Raw genomic sequence first — 20364 nt, forward strand, 5'->3', positions numbered from 1 at the left:
GGTGTTCATGGCTCTCAAGAAGCAGTTCATTCCCTTGAGGCTAAGGTTGCCAGACACAACACCGAAAATACCTAGGGACTTTTGGGGGTGGAGCCTGGAGATTTCCCCATTCCCTAAATAAATAAATAAAATACAGCAGCGCAGTTCCCCTGAATACAGTCTTCATTTCCTCATCCCCCTTTTTTGCCTTCAAAGGGTTCCCAAGCAGCTGCACTTCCATTAAATGAAAGTGACATTTGTCATACCCACACAAGTCTGTTGTCAGGCTTTGGTAGCATTTCCAGGCTTTATTAAGGGATACACACACTCACAAAGCAGTCAAACACAAACAGTTTGCAAGCCCACACTTTTGTGATCTCACGGGACAATTTACTCATAGGAGTTACTGAAATGTAACTATCTGCTGTATTTCAACCAACATCTTCAGACTAACACAGGAAAATCAAAGTAAGGAACAAAGCAGGTTCTAGTTTACTATTATCCATTTTACTATATACTTCTGAAATGAATGCAAAACAAACAGAGGGACCATGCTCTCTTCCTTTCTCACAGCTTCACGCACTCACCAGGAAGAGCCATGTGGCTCCGCCTGTTTGCCCCCACCCCCCATGCAGTTTTCCTCCTGTTGAGATTCCAGAACCAAGTCTGCAATCTTCTTTTAAACCTCTGGTGATTTAAAAGTACATCATGGCTGTTGGGGTGGGGCTTCCCTCGCTGGCCGGCTGGCTGGCGACGGGGAGAAGTCTGCAAAATCAGGGGATTCCCCCACCTGGATCTGGGGACTGGCAAGCCTAGAACCTCCACATTCAGAGACACTAATCCTCTGAATCCTTTCTCAACATTGAAAAAGTACTCACAAACTCAATAGATTTATGGACCCCTGGTATATACCAGCAGGTTCATGAAGGAATGGACAACTTGGCCACTCAAAGCTACTAAGTATTCAAGCCTGATCTCACTTATGCTATCAGAATGTTAAGCCAGCTTTAAGGATCTTTCTCCGCAATGTGAAGAGCACTGTAGATAACTCCTTCAGCTTCCAGCACATATCATAATGTAATGAGATGTGTCTCAGCTATGCATTCAGAAGTGCCAACCACTAAGGTTGAGTCATACATTACTCCTGTTTATTGAAATGCCGTGTTTTATCTACACATAATGATAATAATTTTTAATTTATATCCCGCCCTCCCCGCTGAAGCAGGCTCAGGGCAGCTTACATGGCATAAAAGGCAGATATATACTATTACATTAAAACCATCAATTAAAACTATCAAATTTAAAACCAACAAATTAAACCAACAAATTAAAACGGTGCTACAATCTTGATGTTACTCATGACATAGTTTTACATGACGACGGTAAAATGATTCCACATTAAGAAAAAGCCAACTGGAAGAGGGTGGTCTTGCAGGCCCGGTGGAACTGGTTAAGGCTCCGCAAGGCCCGTACCTCTTCTGGTAATTGGTTCCACCAGTGGGGAGCTGTAATCGAGAAGGCCCTTTCTCTCGTAACTTTCAGTTTGGCCTCCTTCGGCCCAGGGATTGTCAGTAAATTTTGTGAGCCAGATCTCAGTACCCTTTGGGGAACATATGGGGAGAGACGGTCCCTAAATTAGGCAGGTCCTCGGCCATATAGGGCTTTAAAGGTAATAACCAGCACCTTGTAATGAATCCAGTACATAATTGTCAGTCAGTGCAGTTCTCATAGCTTGGGCTGTATGTGCTCCCACTTAGGGAGTCCCAATAACAGTCTGGCTGCCGCGTTCTGCACTAGCTGCAGTTTCTGGGTTCGGCACAGGGGCACCCCATGTAGAGGGCATTACAGTAGTCTAACCTCAAGGTGACTGTTGCATGGATCACTGTTGCCGGGTCATCACGCTCCAGGAAGGGAGCCAACTGCCTCGCCCGCCTAAGATGAAAAAAGGCGGATTTAGCAGTGGCTGCTATCTGGGCCTCCATTGACAAGGAAGGCTCCAGCAGCACCCCAGGCTCTTGACCTTGCGCCGTTTCCAATGGCGCACCATCAAAAACTGGTAGGGGGATTTCCCTTCCCAGGCCGCCACGGCTCAGGCAAAGGACCTCTGTCTTCGCTGGATTCAACTTCAACCTACTCAGCCTGAGCCAACCTGCCATGGCTTGCAGCGCCCGGTCCAAATTTTCTGGGACATTGCCAAGCCGGCCGTCCATCAGTAGATAGAGCTGGGTGTCATCAGCATACTGGTGGCAACCCAGTCCATACCTCTGGGCAATCTGGGCAAGGGGGCGCATGTAGATGTTGAACAACATTGGGGAGAGGATCACCCCCTGAGGCACACCACAATTAAGTGGGTGCCTCTGGGACAGTTCTCCCCCAAACGTCACCCTTTGTCCCCAACCATCAAGGAAAGAGGAAAGCCATTGCAAGGCCGGCCTCTGAATCCCTGCGTCGGCAAGGCGGCGGGTCAGAAACTGATGGTTGACCATATCGAACGCACCCGATAGGTCTAACAACAACAGTACTGCCATCCACCAGGGCAACCAGCACTGTCTCCGCTCCATGGCCTGGGCGGAAGCCGGACTGGTGGGGATCTAGGATGGAAGCATCATCCAGAAAACTCTGCAATTGTAACGCCACTGCCCTCTCAATAATTTTGCCCAAAAAGGGAAAATTTGAGACCGGCTGGTAATGTGCCAATTTGGTCGGATCTGATGTAACCTTTTGCAGGAGGGGGCGGACCACAGCCTCTTTAAGAGGCATTGGAAAAAGACCCTCCGAGAGGGATCTATTTACGATGCCCCGTATAGGACACCTAAACTCCCTCTGGCAAGCTTTAATTAGCCAGGAGGGGCACGGGTTCAGATCACAAGTTGTTGGGCGTACAGTAGAGAGGATTCTGTCAACTTCCTCCAAGCTGAGTGTGTCAAAGCGATCCAGGATCGGTGCCATGAACCAGAAGACAGGCACGGGGCCTCGAGTTCACATACTGTATCCAATGTGGCAGGGAGGTCATGGCGGAGCGACGTGACCTTGTCTGCAAAAAATTTCGCAAAAGCCTATAGCCTATCTCTAATTAGCATTTGGCCTGCCTTGCAGCAGTGTTGTAAGATTGTGAATCGTCCTAAACAATTGCGCCGGGCGCAAATCTGCAGACGCAATCTTGGCCGCAAAGTAAGTCTTCTTTGTGGCTTTGATTGCCATCTCATAGGACCTCATAAACTCTCTTCGCTCGTTGCACAGGCCCACCCGTTTCTGCTCGCCACTCGACTCCGCCAAGGCTCGCCTGCACACCAGACCGCGGTCATGGTGGCCCTCCACATCAATGCCAGGCCCGACTCGCCGAAACAGTAGTTAATTATAATTTAGGTAATGCTCTGAGGAACCCTCCAGGTTCTTACATTTTTGCTCCTCACCTTTCCCTAGCAACAAGTTGCTAGGTCCGCCCTTAGAAGCAACTATTGCAGGTGTGCGGTAGGCATAAGGTTTCAGTTTTTCAGGAGCCCTAGCACCGGAGCTCCTGCCTCGTCGCCATCTTCGGCATAGCGTTACACACAGCAACTAGGTAGGGACTCTAAATAGCAACACAGGGTACGGAGTGCAAGACATCTGACTCCACCTGGCAGAAGATACTCTCAGACGCATTGGTGGCAGTTGGTGGTTGCCCAGCTTGTTATTAGTACATTTTATCCATACACACAAACCCTCCGTTCTTGGAGATCAATACATGTGATTTTACATAGACTGCAGTACTACTGCCATAGAACTTTTAACTGGAGAAAGAATACAGGACCTTCTGCACACAAAACAGGTACAGATGCGGGTGCTCCCATTTATATTTGTGTCTTTAGGATCAAGTTTACATTCGGCCTTTTTAGTCACCATAAGAACATAAGAGAAGCCATGTTGGATCAGGCCAACGGCCCATCAAGTCCAACACTCTGTGTCACACAGTGGCAAAAAATGTTATATACACACATACACTGTGGCTAATAGCCACTGATGGACCTGTGCTCCATATTTTTATCTAAACCCCTCTTGAAGGTGGCTATACTTGTGGCCGCCACCACCTCCTGTGGCAGTGAATTCCACATGTTAATCACCCTTTGGGTGAAGAAGTACTTCCTTTTATCCGTTTTAACCTGTCTGCTCAGCAATTTCATCGAATGCCCACGAGTTCTTGTATTGTGAGAAAGGGAGAAAAGTACTTCTTTCTCTACTTTCTCCATTCCATGCATTATCTTGTAAACCTCTATCATGTCACCCCGCAGTCGACGTTTCTCCAAACCATGTATCCAAAACTGAGAAGGAAGAAACAACTGACTTTTTTGGTTTACAGATGAATAACAAAGTACAAAAAAATAAATACAAGAACATACCAGTGTAGTCTTCGTGGCATTCACAAGTGTAGCCTCCCTCTCGGCTTCTGCAAAGGCCATTGTTTCCACAAGGGTTGGAGTAGCAGAGGTCTATCTCCGTTTCACAGTAGTCACCTGTAAATCCTGGAGGACACCGACACCTCAAGCCATTGATGGGGTGTATGGGTCGGAACAAAACCGTGTTGGAACTGATGAAGGGGGCAGAGCTGTCAAACTTGAGCACAGACACGCACTTCATGTAGTTTTCACAAGGTTCCCGGAGACAAATGTTGTCATCAAAAGGCAGTACCCTTTGGGTTGAAATCATTGTGAGGAGCGTCCTGTTAAGGTATATCTGCTCCTGGAGGTCCTCCGAGGGGAAGAACTTGTTTCGAATGCCACCAGGGAGCAAGGCAGAGAATGTCACATTTAGAATATTGGAGCTGACATCCGTGTCGTTTTGGATGTTGAAGACAAAAATGCCTTCTTTGGTTGTCGACAGCACAGTGGCCACACCTTCCACAAAGAGAGCAAGCAGCGGAGAGAGAAACTTCTCTTGCGACATGTTTTCCAGCCGTACGGTGATACTGTTGGTCAGCATGTCGTCTGTGATGATAGTCACCCTCAAGGTACAAAATGCTGTGACACTGTGAATACCATCTGGAAGGAGAAAGAGAGAAGAATCAGAGACTTTTCCCAGACATGCCTTCGCCAAGTTGCTTTCATGCGCTGCACTGCTTGTCTGCCTCTAAGTGGGAATCATGCATCATCTCATGTGCCAGTTCAATAAATAGAATATACTAACTATAGCACCAGCTGAATATCCCTGGGCCAAGGGAGGCCAGATTAAAGACCACCCGGGATCGGGCCTTCTCCGTTGCGGCCCCACTACTCTGGAACCAACTCCCGGAGGAGGTACGGGCCCTGCGATGTGTAAATCAATTTCGCAGGGCCTGTAAGACATACCTCTTCAAAATAGCCTTCGCCCATACCGAACTAAGATAATGTCGCTGTGTATGTTTCTTCTCCTCTACTGAATTAAGATCTATTTAGCACCTCAATGTTAATTTTATTGTAATTGTATATCAATTTTATTGCTTTATGATTTTACTATATTGTACTGCATTCCTATGTTGTGAGCCGCCCTGAGCCTGCTTGTGCGGGGAGGGCGGGATACAAATAAAAAGTTATTATTATTATTATTATTATTACTACTACTACTTTTTAATAAAACAAAGCTGTGCAGAGCTGCTCATAAACTGCAATTGCATTACCTGGTTCTCCTAGCAACAGTTATCCTCTCATACTCCAGTCAAATAGCACACCTGTGAGCAGACCCTGACAGCTTTGAAGTGGGTAGGATCAAGGAAGTTCTCTAGATAGGATGTGAACATATTCCAAACAAATAACTAGTAATTTGCAGTTAATGCCATGGAACTATTATTTCTATAGAACACTCACATTATCTATAGAAGACTCAAACTCGAGACTAAAACTATATTCTGTCAGGAAGGATTCTAGAAAATTTAGACAAGTCATCAGGGGAAAAATGCAATCTGGTGTACATTCAACAGACTAAAAAAAAAATTACAATAAGCTTTACCCCTGCCAATCCCACAGTGATTAAGAAACCCAGATCAAGAGAACTGTTACACTCTAGAATCTCAAAACCCAGCAAAAAATTGAAATGATCATGCTATAATCTTGATCAGAGTCTCCAAAGCAGCAATTGTGTATGCAGTTGTGCCCACTTACACCTTTCCTGGAGTGTCCCAACTGTTTTTAGAAAATGGACAGGGCCAGCTGAGACATTGGCCCAGCAAGGTTTCTGATTTGCCACTAAATATATGAATGGCTGTGCGTATTTTTTAAAGGTTGCTTTGTCAAAGTCCAAGGATCTTCACTGCATGACTAAAGGTAAGTTGCGTCTATGCAAGAAAATAATCAAAATACGTTACTTTTAAAAGACATCTGTTAAAACAGAATTTCTGCTTGAAATGCTGAAAATTTACTATGAAAGTTATGCAGAACCTCTTTCTTTGATATGTAGCGGTTGGCTCCACCTCCTGTGCCAGTCTTTTTGTGGTTGTGCCTACCACCCTGTGTCAAAATTGCCAAAATGCCCACAGACTCAAAAAGGTTACAGACTCCTTGTCTTGATTTTTTAGATCAATCTTGTTACCTAACAGGGTTTTCTTTAAACAAACAAACAAAAAAAACCTTGCAAGTGATATAACTAGTTTCCTAGATATACAGGTAAATTAGGATTCAGGGCCAAGGTAGCTGAGATGGGCATTCCCAAATTCACCTGGGATTGCCAATCCCCAGTTGGGGGCAGGGATCCCCTGGTTTGGAGGCCCTCCCCTCACTTCAGGGTATTCAGAAAGCAGGAGTGGGGGAAGGAAATGTTTGCTGGGCACTCCATTATACTCCGTTGAGACCAATTCCCATCGGGTATAATGGAGAACTGATCTGCAGGTATCTGGGGCTTGGGGGAGGGGCTATTTTTTGAGGTAGAGCACCACATTTTCAGTATAGTATCCGGTGCCTCTCGGCAAATAGCCTCAAAACACACACACCCAAGTTGCAAAAAGACTGGACCAGGAGGTCCAATTCCATGATCCCTAAAGGAGGTGTCCCTATCCTTCATTATTTCCAAATGGAGGAAAGACATTTAAAAGCATGCAGTCCCTTTAAATATGATGGCCAGAACTCCCTTCAGAGTTCAATTCTACTTCTCACACTCGTGCTCCTGGCTCCACCCCAAAGTCTACTGGCTCCACCCCCAAAGTCTCCAGATATTTCTTGGGTCAGACCTGGCAACCCTGCCTGAGATACACTGCCATTTTGAAGCATGCTCTCCCACCCAGGAACTCCTTTAAACTGTGCCACAGGGGCCTAGTTTGGTCCTTAGCGGTTCTAAGCCAGTCCACTCCGAATTCTACTCAGGTCTGTTTATTGAGGTCTACTCCCAAAGAAGGATTGCACTGTTACTCTCTAAAGGCCAAAGAAAAGACAGTTCAGGTCATACTTTTCCCCCTTCTTCATTAGTGATCTAATAAATTAATCGTTTAGCATTCTTCTAAACTTAACTGGCAGTTATTTTGCTTGTAACTTCAGACACGTTTTCTAGTATTCAAAGGTAGGTAAACTAGGGTTGCCAATCCCCAGGTGGGGGCAGGGGATCCCCCGGTTTGGAGGCCCTCCCCCCGCTTCAGGGTCATCAGAAAGCGGGGGGAGGGGAGGGAAATGTCTGCTGGGAACTCTGTTATTCCCTATGGAAATTTATTCCCATAGAAAATCATGGAGAATTGATCAGCGGGGCTCTGGGGGGGCTGTTTTTTGGGGTTAGAGGCACCAAATTTTCAGTATAGCATCTAGTGCCTCTCCCCAGAGTACCCACCAAGTTTCAAAAAGTTTGGACCAGGGGGTCCAATTCTATGAGCCTCAAAAGAAGGTGCCCCTATCCTTCATTATTTCCTATGGAAGGAAGGCATTGAAAAGGTGTGCCGTCCCTTTAAATGTGATGCTGCCCTCCCCTTAATATTTATTGTAATTGTTATAATGTTTTAGACTGTATGTTCCATAAATTGTTGTTACTCACTCTGAGCCATATTTTGGGGAGAGTGGGTTATAAATCTAAATACATAAATAAACAGCCAACTGCATACTGTTCTTATAAAAGTGCAACACATATTATACAAACATTATCTTAGAAATCGAATAAAATAGCATATCCAGTTTCTTAGTGTATTAACAATTTTGCAGCAAAACACTGCAAACATCTTTAAAATTTAAAAATCTTAGCCCTTCGGAAAGAGAGCTGTAAGAACTGCATAAGTACATTAAAACCAGTATCTAAGGTCTATTTGTCACTAAGGATCACTTCAAATACACATTCCTAGAAGTAGCTTAGTGGCTTGGGAGTTAATCAGTATAGTGTCTTTGCATCCTTTACCATCAATCATTCTGAAACCTGATTATCTAGTAGAAACATAGCTGAAATACTTTAACATCACAAGCAGATTGCAACAAACAAGAAAATCAAAGAGTTTGTGCTCTTCATTGAATTGCCTCCTTGCTTGCCACCCACGCCCACATTTTTATCCTAAAAAAAAAAAAAGCCATAGTCTTTAAAGACCTCATAACAAATTAGCATGGAATATCAAAACCCCAAATGAGATGGGTGGGCTTTTTGATTGAAAAAAAAGATAAGCAGTTCTGTGTTCTGAAGAACTTATGAAAACAAGTAAACAAACAAATAAATAACTTTTTTTTTTTTTTAACAAGGTCCTTTTGACTTCTCATTTAGTAAATTGTGCTTAGGTTATAAAAGACATTAGTGTGGATTCGATGTACTGGCAGTAAAGTCAAGATTGTGGGAAGAACCTTTCCTCCTTGCCATCCTCCTTGTTTTATCCAGCTGTACTCTCCAAAATACAGCTCCCAGGTGGAGATCAGCAGATCCTTGGGAACAGTGTGGGGGCATCATGGGAGAGCATGCAGTTGGAAGGGGGAATTGGAGGAAAACTGTTGCTAGCTGAAGTGCAGGCAGAACAAGATCTAAACAATGCATTCCTAAGCAACTTTAAAAAGGCCTGCATGTCAGTGGGAGTGCTCCAGAAGTGACATTATAGGAGGAGATATGACCTGTAAGTAAAGCCCTATATGGTCGAGGACCTGCCTACCTTAGGGACCGCCTCTCCCCATATGTCCCTCAGAGAGCACTGAGATCTAGTTCTCAAAACCTTTTAAAAGTCCCTGGACCAAGAGAGGTTAGATTGAAATCAACAAGGGAGCAAGCCTTCTCAACAATGGCTCCCCAATGGTGGAATCAACTACCAGAAGAGGTGCGAGCTCTGCGAGACCTAAATCAGTTTCGCAGGGCCTATAAAACTGCCCTCTTTCAGCTTGCATTAAGATGAAACCCGGGAAATGACATCTAGCCTTCCTAGATATAGTTGAACTGTAGCACTGAAATATATAATTCACAATGGTTTAACTGTCTATTTAATTTTAACTTAACTTATGAATGTAATTTTATTTGTTTTAATTGCTTAATTGTTTGTTGTAATATTGTATACTATCATGGTATATACCGTGTCGTGTTAGCCGCCCTGAGCCTGCCTTCGGCGGGGGAGGGTGGGATACAAAAATAATTTATTATTATTATTATTATTATTATTATTATTATTATTATTATTATTATTATTATTATGTGATGTCATGATGTGCTGGCACTCTGACACAGAAATGATGTCATAGGATATGACATCACAGGATGTAACAACACATCCTTGCCTAGCCCAATAGAGACACATTTATGTCAGATCTGGCTCTTGTGACAAATGAGTTTGACACCTCTCACTTACATCTGTCCATTGATATTGGCAGAACACAGACTGCACTTCAATGGTACAGTCCACACACCAGTGAAGTAAATGGAAGAACTTCTGTACCTGTTAATCAACACAGATTCTGCACGGTCTTCAAGTGCACAGGTTATACATTTCAATGCATCAGAAATGCAGGATTCGTCTTGTTACACTTAATGAACTCAAAGACAAAGTGAACAGACACTCTGGAAATAAAGACATGAGCTAAGTGTTCTTGCTTACTCTACCAAACCTGACACTGAGATACAAGACTGAAGTTTGTTCCTGGTTCCCAGGTCCTAATTCAACAGAGTGCTTATGTGATTCTGCTGTTTGCAACACAATGTATTCTTATGGTGCCTCTCACATAACTCTGAGGAAGAAAAGGTTCTGAACAAAGAGCCCTTTTTTCTGTAGGGAAAACACAATGGTATACATCACATGGTATGTATTCTGAGAAGACTAAAATGCTATCGACTGTGTGAGAAGCCACTGGAGTCCACAAACTGTCATAATCAATATCAACTGTCACATTATACATGATAGCTTCCCCAGCATTCCCAGCATCTGTTCTGACACAGTTAATAAATCACCACAAAAGCACAGTGTCAGACACCATAAAGCTTCATCATCCAGAGAAGAGCACAAAAGGAAACTGGGCATGAATGAAGCCCACTAGGGCGATTCTAAAATACAAGATATTAATCAGCTGAAAATAATTTAAGCCAACCCGTTATAACGTGTTTTTATACCACATTCAAAAGTGTCCACCTTAAAACTTTTAAAGAGGATTGTGAAACAAACAATGCAATTTTAAGCAATAACACTGAAGTCAACAAACTGAGAAGGGTGAAATTCTTGTTTAGGATTGCATTAGAATACAACCATAGAGTTTGGTGGGCTGTCAGCTGGTGACTAATAGCTACAGGCATGGTGTACCATTTATTTCTTGAAGGAGAAATCCATGTATGAGAAAGTTCATTAAAATGAGGAAGGACTTGTTCTGGGTGGTTATGAAAGTACGACTTGCCTGATTCTGAAGTCCTTGGCAAATAAGAACAAAGAATCAATGAGCTAATACAACTGCTGTCCTAACTTTTAAAAGGTCACCAACCTTTGCCCAGCATTAGGCATGTTATGAATGAACTGCCATGATGCTAGAAACAATGGTGCAAACATTTAACTCTAGTGCAGGGGTTTACAATCAAATATCTAAAGTGAAAAAAGATGATCAAGTTTTAATAAATCCTCTCAAACCAGGGAAATCAATTATAACCAAATACTGAATCTGAGGGAAAGATTCTAATATCTATGTATCTTAATAAATAATACCATTTTGTTAAGATCACAAAACTTTTATACTATTGAGGTATGTACACAGTACTATTTTATAGTACTAAGATAAGTACTCAATACTATTTGACACCACTGAGATATGTACTCAAGGCTATTTTGCACTATTTAAATATGTACTCAACATATTATAGAGATATGAACTCAATGCCATTTTAGTCTATAGAGAACTTTACTTAGAACCATTTTATTCTATTGAGATATGTTCTGATTGCCATTTTATTCCATTGAGATATATCCTGTATACTATTGAGATATAATGCTTGAGTCTGCTTCAGACAACTACCTTCCTGAATCTAACTACTGAGAGATGACCGTAACCTCAACAAAGCAGGAGTCAGGTGGCACCTTTAAGACCAACCAAGTTTTATTTAGAACATAAGCTTTCGTGCGCTCTCTAAGCACACTTCATCAGACGAGGGGATCAGGTATTGTGGCTGGAATACATGCAGTTTGTTGATTAAGAGGGCAAACTAACTGGTCACATGGTCACATAAAACAGTGCGGCTTGGCCATTTGGTCTGGACAGCCATAAAAGGTAATAAAATTCTCTGCCAATTGGTGTTTCTGCAAATCTAGGTAAATCACAAAAGGACATGTATATCCTAGTTGTAGTCCACCCAATCTACTTATCAACATCAATCTATACATTATAAACATAATTCTAGTTTGGCAGGGAACTTTATTACCTTTTATGGCTATCCAGACCAAAGGGCCAAGCCACACCATTTTATGTGACCATGTGACCACTTAGTTTGCCCTCTTCATCAACAAACTGCATGTATTCCAGCCACAAAACCTGATCCCCTCGTCTGATGAAGTGTGCTTAGAGAGCACACGAAAGCTTACGTTCTAAATAAAACTTGGTTGGTCTTAAAGGCGCCACTTGACTCCTGCTTTGTTCAACTGCTTCAGACCAACACGGCTGCCCACCTGTAACCTCAGCAGTCCACTTAGGCTGGAGCACTTGAATTTAAACCCGAACTTTAATCTCTCTGAAATCAATCAATCTGAACTTCTTGTCATTTACATTCACTAGCTTCTACTCAGCTCTGTTCATTCTTTGTGGCAGCCCCAGTTTTATGGAATCCAGGGCTAGGCAGGGGGCTCCCATGCCTGCCTTCTTCCAGAAAAGATGTAAGGGTATCTTGTTTAGGTGGGCAATGAGCACGTAATTGATCTGTGTGGCATTCTTTGTTTTTCCCCCTTGCTTTTTGCTGTCAAGTTACAGCTGACTTATGGGCAACCCCATAGGGTTTTCAAGACAAGAGTCATTCAGAGGTGGCAGCTGAAAGTGTGATGTGTTCTTAAAATTTTGTTTTTGGTGCCTAGGGATGATGTGAACTGTTATTTCCAGGTCAACCTGGATTAACCCCCAATTTAAAAGCGTATGGTTTCTCAGGTGAGAGTGGTTACCTCAGCATTCTAGATGCAAGGATTCTAGGCACTGACACAAAATGCTGTAGTGTTGCTGACTGAAAGTAACCCATGTACAGGTTGCTATTAAAGACACAGCGCTTAATCTGCCTCACAGATCAAAAGGCCTTTTTCCCTAAATGCAGTGTTACACTAGACCTTTTTTTTTCTAAACACAATGTTACACAAGTGATTCTTCTTCAAAGGCGTAAGATGTGAATGACATAAACTCATCTTAAAACACCTGTGCACATCCTTAGGAGAACCTTAATTGGGCCATGGCATGCAGCTCTTGCGAAGAGCTTTCGTTTTCTGTAAGGTGGTGATTTTTTAAGCTTTATTCCTTTAGGGAACCTTTATCAAATTCTCCAAGAAGCCTTAAAAAAAAACAACCCTGCCCGTCTGCCATGGAACACCTGCAAACTGCAGAGGAATGTTGTAGGGCAAGGCTCACAAACCAGCCATGGGGAATCCTGATCCCAAGGCTCTTGTCTTATCATTGCGCTGTTTAAACTGACAGCTTTCCAGAGAACACCCCCAACATTCCCTGTAATTGTACTGGTAGCAGCAGGCAAGCTATTGTTTGGGAATGTTGGCTCCTTTTTTAAAAAATTGCCATTATGGATACATTTCTAAGGAAATTCAGGATTTGCAAGAACACAGTTTGAATATGACGGTCCAAAAGACATCTTTCCAATAAAAAACAGTTTGCTCTGTCTTAACAAGTGGAAGCATACGATGGTACAGTTTGCTCTAACTCAAACTGGTACAGTTTGCTCCAATAAAAACAGTTTGCTCTGTCTTAACAAGTGGAAGCATACGATGGTATAGTTACTTAATTTATACCCTTCCCAAAGGGAGCCCAAAGTGGCTGACATCAGTCTCTTCTCCTTTATTTTATCTTCACAACAACCCTGTGAGGTAGGTTAGGCTGAGAGTGTGGCTGACCCAAAGTCACCCAGCAAGCTTCTATGGCAGAGGGAGGATTCAAACCTGGCTCTCTCATATTCTTGTCTAACACTCTAACCATCAGGGCTTTTTTTGTAGAAAAAGCCCAGCAGGAACTTATTTGCATATTAAGCCACACACCCTGATACCAAGCCAGCTGGAACTGTGTTCCTGCTATAAAAAAAAAAAAAGCCCTGCTAATCACTACAGTAAACTGCTTTCAAACCAACTTTTGAAGATACCTTCCTCCCCTCAGCAATACAAAAGGTACAATTTATCATGCTAAAAAAGTACTAACTTCCTCAAGTAAGTACAGAAAAAGGAGCTCTTTAACGGGCTGTCACTCAAACATCTTCCCACTCTGATAACCAGCTGATTATGTTAGCAGGATGTTGCAATAACTTAATAACTGTACTCCTGAAATTAGGGGAACGGATGGATCCAGAAAAAAATGCAAGATCGCTGCTGACAAAATGAATTCTTGCCCATTTTTTCTCAATACAAACTAGTCAATATACAGCTTTTACCACCACAACAAACCATGTTATGGCTACTAGCCCTCACAGAACTGACCTTGACCGGCAACATTTCTTTTTATTATTACAACACAGCCTATTTTGTAACCTCAGCTATCCCTAAAGCATTGGCTCATAAAGATGAATGGCATTCTCCCGCCACCTCCTTCAGCTTTTCATCCTCACATGTGCACGGCTCATAAGGAGACGCATTCCAAGGCCGAGGTGCTACCGCAGCTGCTGTCCTGCGTGAAAAACAGTTACTCTGCATCGTCACCCCATCAGCCTCGGTCAGTCGTGGTTTTTTACAGCTTTCCCTCCTGCTCGCCTGTTACAAAGCAGCCTCCACACTCAGCCCAATGGCTTCCTTCGCTGGAGTGTTAAACAAGGGGCAGGCTTTAAAACCTCTTGGCTTTATCTCAGCCCTAGCCTCTGTTCCCTCCACTGACCTCTGAACTTCAATTACTTCAGAAATGCCTGGGGTCTCCCATGCCGGGTGAACCTATTTAGCATGTGGTTTGAAGAACCAAGAAGATTGTCTTGTTTAAAATAACACAATAAAATAAACAGCGTCAGTTACCATGACACCCAGCAACTGTTTTTATGTAGAGCATCTTCCTCACCATTAAGCTGTTTACGCTTTTAAATCAGGCTCATTCATAGTGAATTTGGTGCCTTCATGGGAGTCACCAATTGTCTGCAGTACCCTTTTTTCCTCTCTTTTGACGTATTTTTCAGGGAAAGACTGGAATGTGAGTGAGAAACTTGGGATATTGTTCTCAGAAGAAAGGTTGCCCTGTAGCCATTTGGCAAGCCTGACTATCTTACTGAACATCTGGGTGGTCATTTTCCTTAAGACTGTAAAATTGGTTTGCAGATACAAGTATATCTCTAAAAAGGTAAAGGCGGTCCCCTGTGAAAGCACCAGTTGGGGTGATGTTGCTTTTACGAGTTCACGGCAGACTTTTTACGGGTAGTTTGCCATTGCTGTAGAGCAATGTGAAAGTTCTGTCTGTAGCAATTAATGTGCAATTCCAATTTGCATAAACAAATCATCAGTTGACGGTACAAGCAATGATGAACATATACACTTTTTTTTTTTTTTTGCTTCTGAATTGAGAAGAAACAATTTGAGCTGTTTACAGCACAAGCCTCAGGACACTTCTGGGAGTAGGCCTCATTGACTATACCACAAGTACACCTCAGTAGAATTCAAAGTAGACCTGTTTAGGATCGCTCTCTTAATGTCCTGGGCTGATTTGTCATGCAGGGATTTCCCCCATTGGTTTTTAATGATTTTAAAATGAATGTATTGGGTTTGATGTTTTATTATATTTTATAAGCCACCTCAGGCAAATTCCCTGGAGAGGTGACATTAAAATGTTCTAAATCAGGGGGGTCAAACATGCAGCCCAAGGGCTGGATCAGGCCCCCCCGAGAGCTCTTATCAGGCCTGCGAGCAATTCACTGTCATCTGCTTCCTTCTCTCTCGCACGCTTTCCTTTTGCATCGCAGCTTGCTTTGCAAGGTTTGCTCAATCGCACAACAGCTACAGAGCAAAGCCTCTATTTTCTTCATTGACTGACCAGCACAGGAAACAACTTATGTACAAAAGCTCACAATACCCAGCCACTTCATATTTTCCACTGGGTCTTAGGCTCTAAGCACTGAACATGAGATTTCTGTAATGCATGTCAATAAATCAAAAGTAGGTTTGCAGCTTACAGACACACACTTGAACAGCATACTCAAGATTGCTACTGCACAGACATTGCCTCCAGATTATGATGCAATAATTCAGAGCAAGAGGTGTCAGTCCTCAGAGACTGTTAAATAAACATAATGCTGCAGGAGTGCTAATCTCTTAAGCATATTTTAATTTTTTTTTAATAAAAATCTGTGTTTACCTGGGTCCTTTATAAAGTTTATATCTCCGCTACCTGGCATTACATTTTATGACATTCATGGCAGGCCCGACATAAAAATGAGACCTTGTCAGATCCGGCCCTCATGCCAAAGGAGTCCAGCACTCCTGTTCTAAAGAAATAATTTTTAAAATGTGTGCGAATTAAGTCAGTGTGTTTCGTTCTGTCTCCTAAAATGTGTATTTATTTTACTTATTTACTAAAGGTTATTTATTTATTTAGAAAAAATCTAATTATCAAATTTGGTGAAAGGGATACCGAAATCTGAAGCTAGCAAAAAATGGGAAAAATTGTATAAATGGTTAAATAAGAATGATTCTTAGGTAAGCTTAATGTATTGCTGCTCGTATGGAATTAATGCAAGGATATATTTTATTATAAGAATTCGATCTAATTTTGGTCTAAACCACATTCGATCTCCTCAAGGATGACTATTTAGAGTTTGATTCTTTGTTTAATTCACTTTTTTGTTTTTTGTTTGTTGCTTTTTTTTTGTTCTTCTTCGTTGCTTACTAAATTGGTGTTATGTATAAGGATGGAATTTGGTTGGAAAAAGGTGAAATAAAAGAAAATTATAAATGAAAAAAAGAAAAATCTAGAGACTCATTATATCTATTTTATCTCGAGAGCTCGAGATGACGTACAAAGGATTCTCCCATCCAGTCACAGACCAGCTCCAGACCGGCAAGACTGTTGACATTTTAAGATTGGGCTCTGTTAGAGTTCTCTTAGGAACACTACAACCTGTGAAAGTGTCATTTCTGTTAGGGATTAAGGCTGCAATCCTAAAACATTTCCCTGGACATCAGGAGACCCTCTTTAGAGAAGACCTGCTTAAGATTGCTCCTGCAAGGTGTCATGGGTGCTCCCTGCTTGGAAAGGCAGGATTAGATAGCCTCTTGATGCGTCAACCTCGGTCGTTTCATCAGCCACCCATCAATGCTCAGGTGTAACTATTTAATATGAAATTTCTTTTCAGTGGCATGAGTTTGAAACGGCTCTTATGTTCATGACAGGCTCAAATAAGCGCATCATAAGAAAATACTGAGAAGATGCCTGTCGCCTATGCTGGATACTGCTCCTAGGCCTTCCCAACACCCCCTTCCCCATTCCCCTGTGCAGTGTGGGTGACTGGAAAACAAGCATGAGCTCGTGGCCCTAGCAGTGCAAATGACAATGATTGGGTTTATACCTGATCAACAGCCAGTCACCGGAAGGAAAATCCTGAAAGAATATCATAGCCACAGAAAAAGAACTCTTAATTCTGTTTGTAAACTCTAAATATATTTAAGGGAGTCCCCAAACCAGGGTTGCCAGGTCTTACCTGGCTGCTGGCAGGGGGGCTGTTCTCACGCATGCTTTGCACACACTGCACAATGACATCACCCAGAAGTGACATAATCACACCGGGCACGTCACATGGGGACACTCTAGCATTTTGGTAATGCTAGAGCATCCCCCGTGCCATGTGCCCAGTATGATAACATCACTTCTGGGCACTGATGGGGCTCTTTGGGGGTGAGGCTCCTCCTGTTTGGTGCCAGTTTGGTGTAGTGGTTAAGTGTGCGGACTCTTATCTGGGAGAACCGGGTTTGATTCCCCACTCCTCCACTTGCACCTGCTGGAATGGCCTTGGGTCAGCCATAGCTCTGGCAGAGGTTGTCCTTGAAAGGGCAGCTGCTGTGAGAGCTCCCTCAGCCCCACCCACCTCACAGGGTGTCTGTTGTGGGGGAGGACGGTAAAGGAGATTGTGAGCCGCTCTGAGACTCTTCGGAGTGGAGGGTGGAATATAAATCCAATATCTTCTTCTTCTTCTGTTAGCCAATCCTGTGTTGGCGGGTTGGAGGCCCCAAAATAGGGGGAAACCCTGCTCCCAGCAAGAGACTGGGAACCCTACCCCAAATGCAACGTATGTATATATATGGCTGCCAAGTCCCCCACAGCCTCTGGCGGGGGACTTTATTTGTGCATGCTATACCATAGAGTTTCCCTCCCAAATTGCTAGAGCGTCCAGGAAGACCATAGTTTTTCCGGAAGCTCCTAGAGTGGCTGGTGCGCGACGTTGCTAGCACAATGATGTCACTTGCGAGTGACATCATTGCACCGGTGATGTCGGCCCACAGTGGGCCAGCAGGTCGGGGACCTCCAGGGTGGGAGAACCGCCCCCTGCCCAGGAGTTCGGCAGCCCTATGTATATAATGTGTGTGTGCTTCAAAATCCACAACCAAGCTGATAAACCATTTCTCTATCCCACTGAACAAATTCACACATACAGATAAGTAATCTGAAGTGCTCAAATATGCCTTCTACCTCTAGAATGACTGCCTGTTTCAGGCCTTTGAATTCAAATCTTTTGAATCTGGCTTTGAAATCTAAATCCTGTGCCTTAGGGACTAGTTGAACAAGCAACCAAGAATGACTCAAATGCCTGAAAAGCTCTCCTCTCCTTACACATTTTTGAAAAATGACTCCTCTGCTTTCCAGTTTCCTTAAAACATCTGCTGGATCCTTTTATTTCTCTGTAGAAACTTTGTTCACAGGTGGTTCAGTGTCTGAACACTCACTGACCATCCTGGCAATTTGGAATGCAGCAAACCGTTGCTCCAACTTCCTTCTACTTTTTTTGTTTTGCAAGTGGGGGTTTTTGTTTGTTCTGCAAAGTTAGAGTCGGCCTCTGGATATTAAACAGAGCTGCCATATATTAATCAGCTGATTTGTTACTGCACTCCACAGCCACTAACTAGCAAAGGGTTGCCCAGTCCAATTCAAGAAATATCTGGGGACTTTGGGGGTGGAGCCAGGAGACATTAGGGGTGGAGCGAAGATCAAGGCTGTGACAAGCATAATTGAACTCCAAAGGGAGTTCTGGCCATCACATTAAAAGGGACAGCACACCTTTTCAATTCCTTCCTTCCATAGGAAATAATGAAGGATAGGGGCACCTTCTTTTGGGGCTCATAGAATTGCACCCCCTGGTCCAATCTTTTTGAAACTCGGGGGGGGGGGTATTTTGGGGAGAGGCACTAGATGCTATACTGAAAATTTGGTGCCTCTACCTCAAAAAACAGCCCCCCCCCAGAGCCCCAGATACCCGTGGATCAATTCTCCATGATTTTCTAAGGGAATAAATCTCCATAGGGAATAACAGAGTTCCCAGCAGACATTTCCCTCCCCTCCTCCTGCTTTCTGACGACCCTGAAGCAGGGGGAGGGCCTCCAAACTGGGGGATCCCCTGCCCCCACCTGGGGATTGGCAACCCTAAACTAGCAAAAGGTTCAGAGGGCTGGTCCCAATCAAAACAACAAAAGCATAATAAAGTAAAAGTATTTATCTGCATCCAATTAGGTGGGTAAAAAGGAGAGAGGCTTTTGAATGTACTGAGGTGACAAAGGGTGCAATCAAACAGGCTTTTTGGCCTACCATATCCACCCCCCACCTCTGGACTTAATGTGTGAAATCACATATGTACATTTGCTCCTCACTGCCCACTCGTCCTTACCTCATGGTAAGACGACTCCAACACATGTTAAAGAGCTTTGAAAGTCCTTGCAGAGCTTCCCAGGCGCATTTCCAGTCATGTGATCATGTGGGGCATTTCTAGTTATGTGGTACACAGAAGCGGTGTGACTGAAATATTTTGTGTTTTTCTCCTATTTCTCTGTTGTACCCCCCCCCCCTTTTCTTTTTCTCTTCTGTATCTCCCTACTATCTCTTTTCTTATACTTAAAACTACTAAAAAAATTGTACCCGGGACAACTCCTCCCAAACTGCCACCCTTTGTCCCTGATCACAGAGGAAGGGGGAGAGCCGCTGTAGAGCAGTCCCCCATATCTCAATGTCAGCGAGGGGTGGGTCAGAATATTGTAACTGAGTGTGTTGAACATCGCTGTTAGGTCAAGAAGCAGCAGCAACACTGACCCACCTTGACCTACATGTCTCTTGAGGTTACCTGTGAGACCTGTGCAAAACCCAGACCGGAATGGGTCCAGGATATCAGCTTCATCCAAGAAAGCTTTTGATGAAGTCCCAGCTCGCCACAATGCTCAGAAACTCTAGGCAAGTCAGGGGCTGGCCTGCAGACAACTCCCAGGATCCACAGCCAAAGCACAAAGCAACAAGATTGATATAAAAGCAGCAGAACCCACAGCAAGATATGGCTCATTCTTCATCTGTTGGGAGGCAGGAAGGCTTCTTTGGAAGGACAGGGCAGGAGACAGCCTGCAGTGCCCTCCCTAGGCCAGCAGGGGCCAGAGGAGAAATCTTATTAGGCTTCCTACTGGGGAGGGGCAGGGGAAATGAGATTCCGGTCAGGCAACTGCCCATTAGGCCTACTCCCATAGGCCCATCCCTCAGTTATCCCACCCCAGGCAGTCCTTTAAAGGTGAACCCTGGAAGACCCAAGGAAGAAGGGCCAGACCTCACTTAAGGCAAACAGGGAGAGGTTACTGGAAGGAGCAGGAGCTGTAACACACATACCCCTCACTTTTTTCTGAGGTTC

General features: G+C 43.6%; 1 protein-coding gene across 1 annotated transcript in view; it reads right to left on the minus strand.

Annotated features, from left to right (window-relative positions):
- Positions 1 to 20364, minus strand: part of CELSR1 (cadherin EGF LAG seven-pass G-type receptor 1) — a 314186-nt gene that overhangs the window by 185045 nt on the left and 108777 nt on the right. The window contains exon 2 of the mRNA XM_060246078.1: positions 4356 to 4994. Coding sequence (XP_060102061.1) covers positions 4356 to 4994 — 639 coding nt within the window. The remainder of the gene's footprint in view (positions 1 to 4355; positions 4995 to 20364) is intronic.

Source organism: Heteronotia binoei, chromosome 8, assembly GCF_032191835.1.
Source record: "Heteronotia binoei isolate CCM8104 ecotype False Entrance Well chromosome 8, APGP_CSIRO_Hbin_v1, whole genome shotgun sequence".
Classification (NCBI taxonomy): domain Eukaryota; kingdom Metazoa; phylum Chordata; class Lepidosauria; order Squamata; family Gekkonidae; genus Heteronotia; species Heteronotia binoei.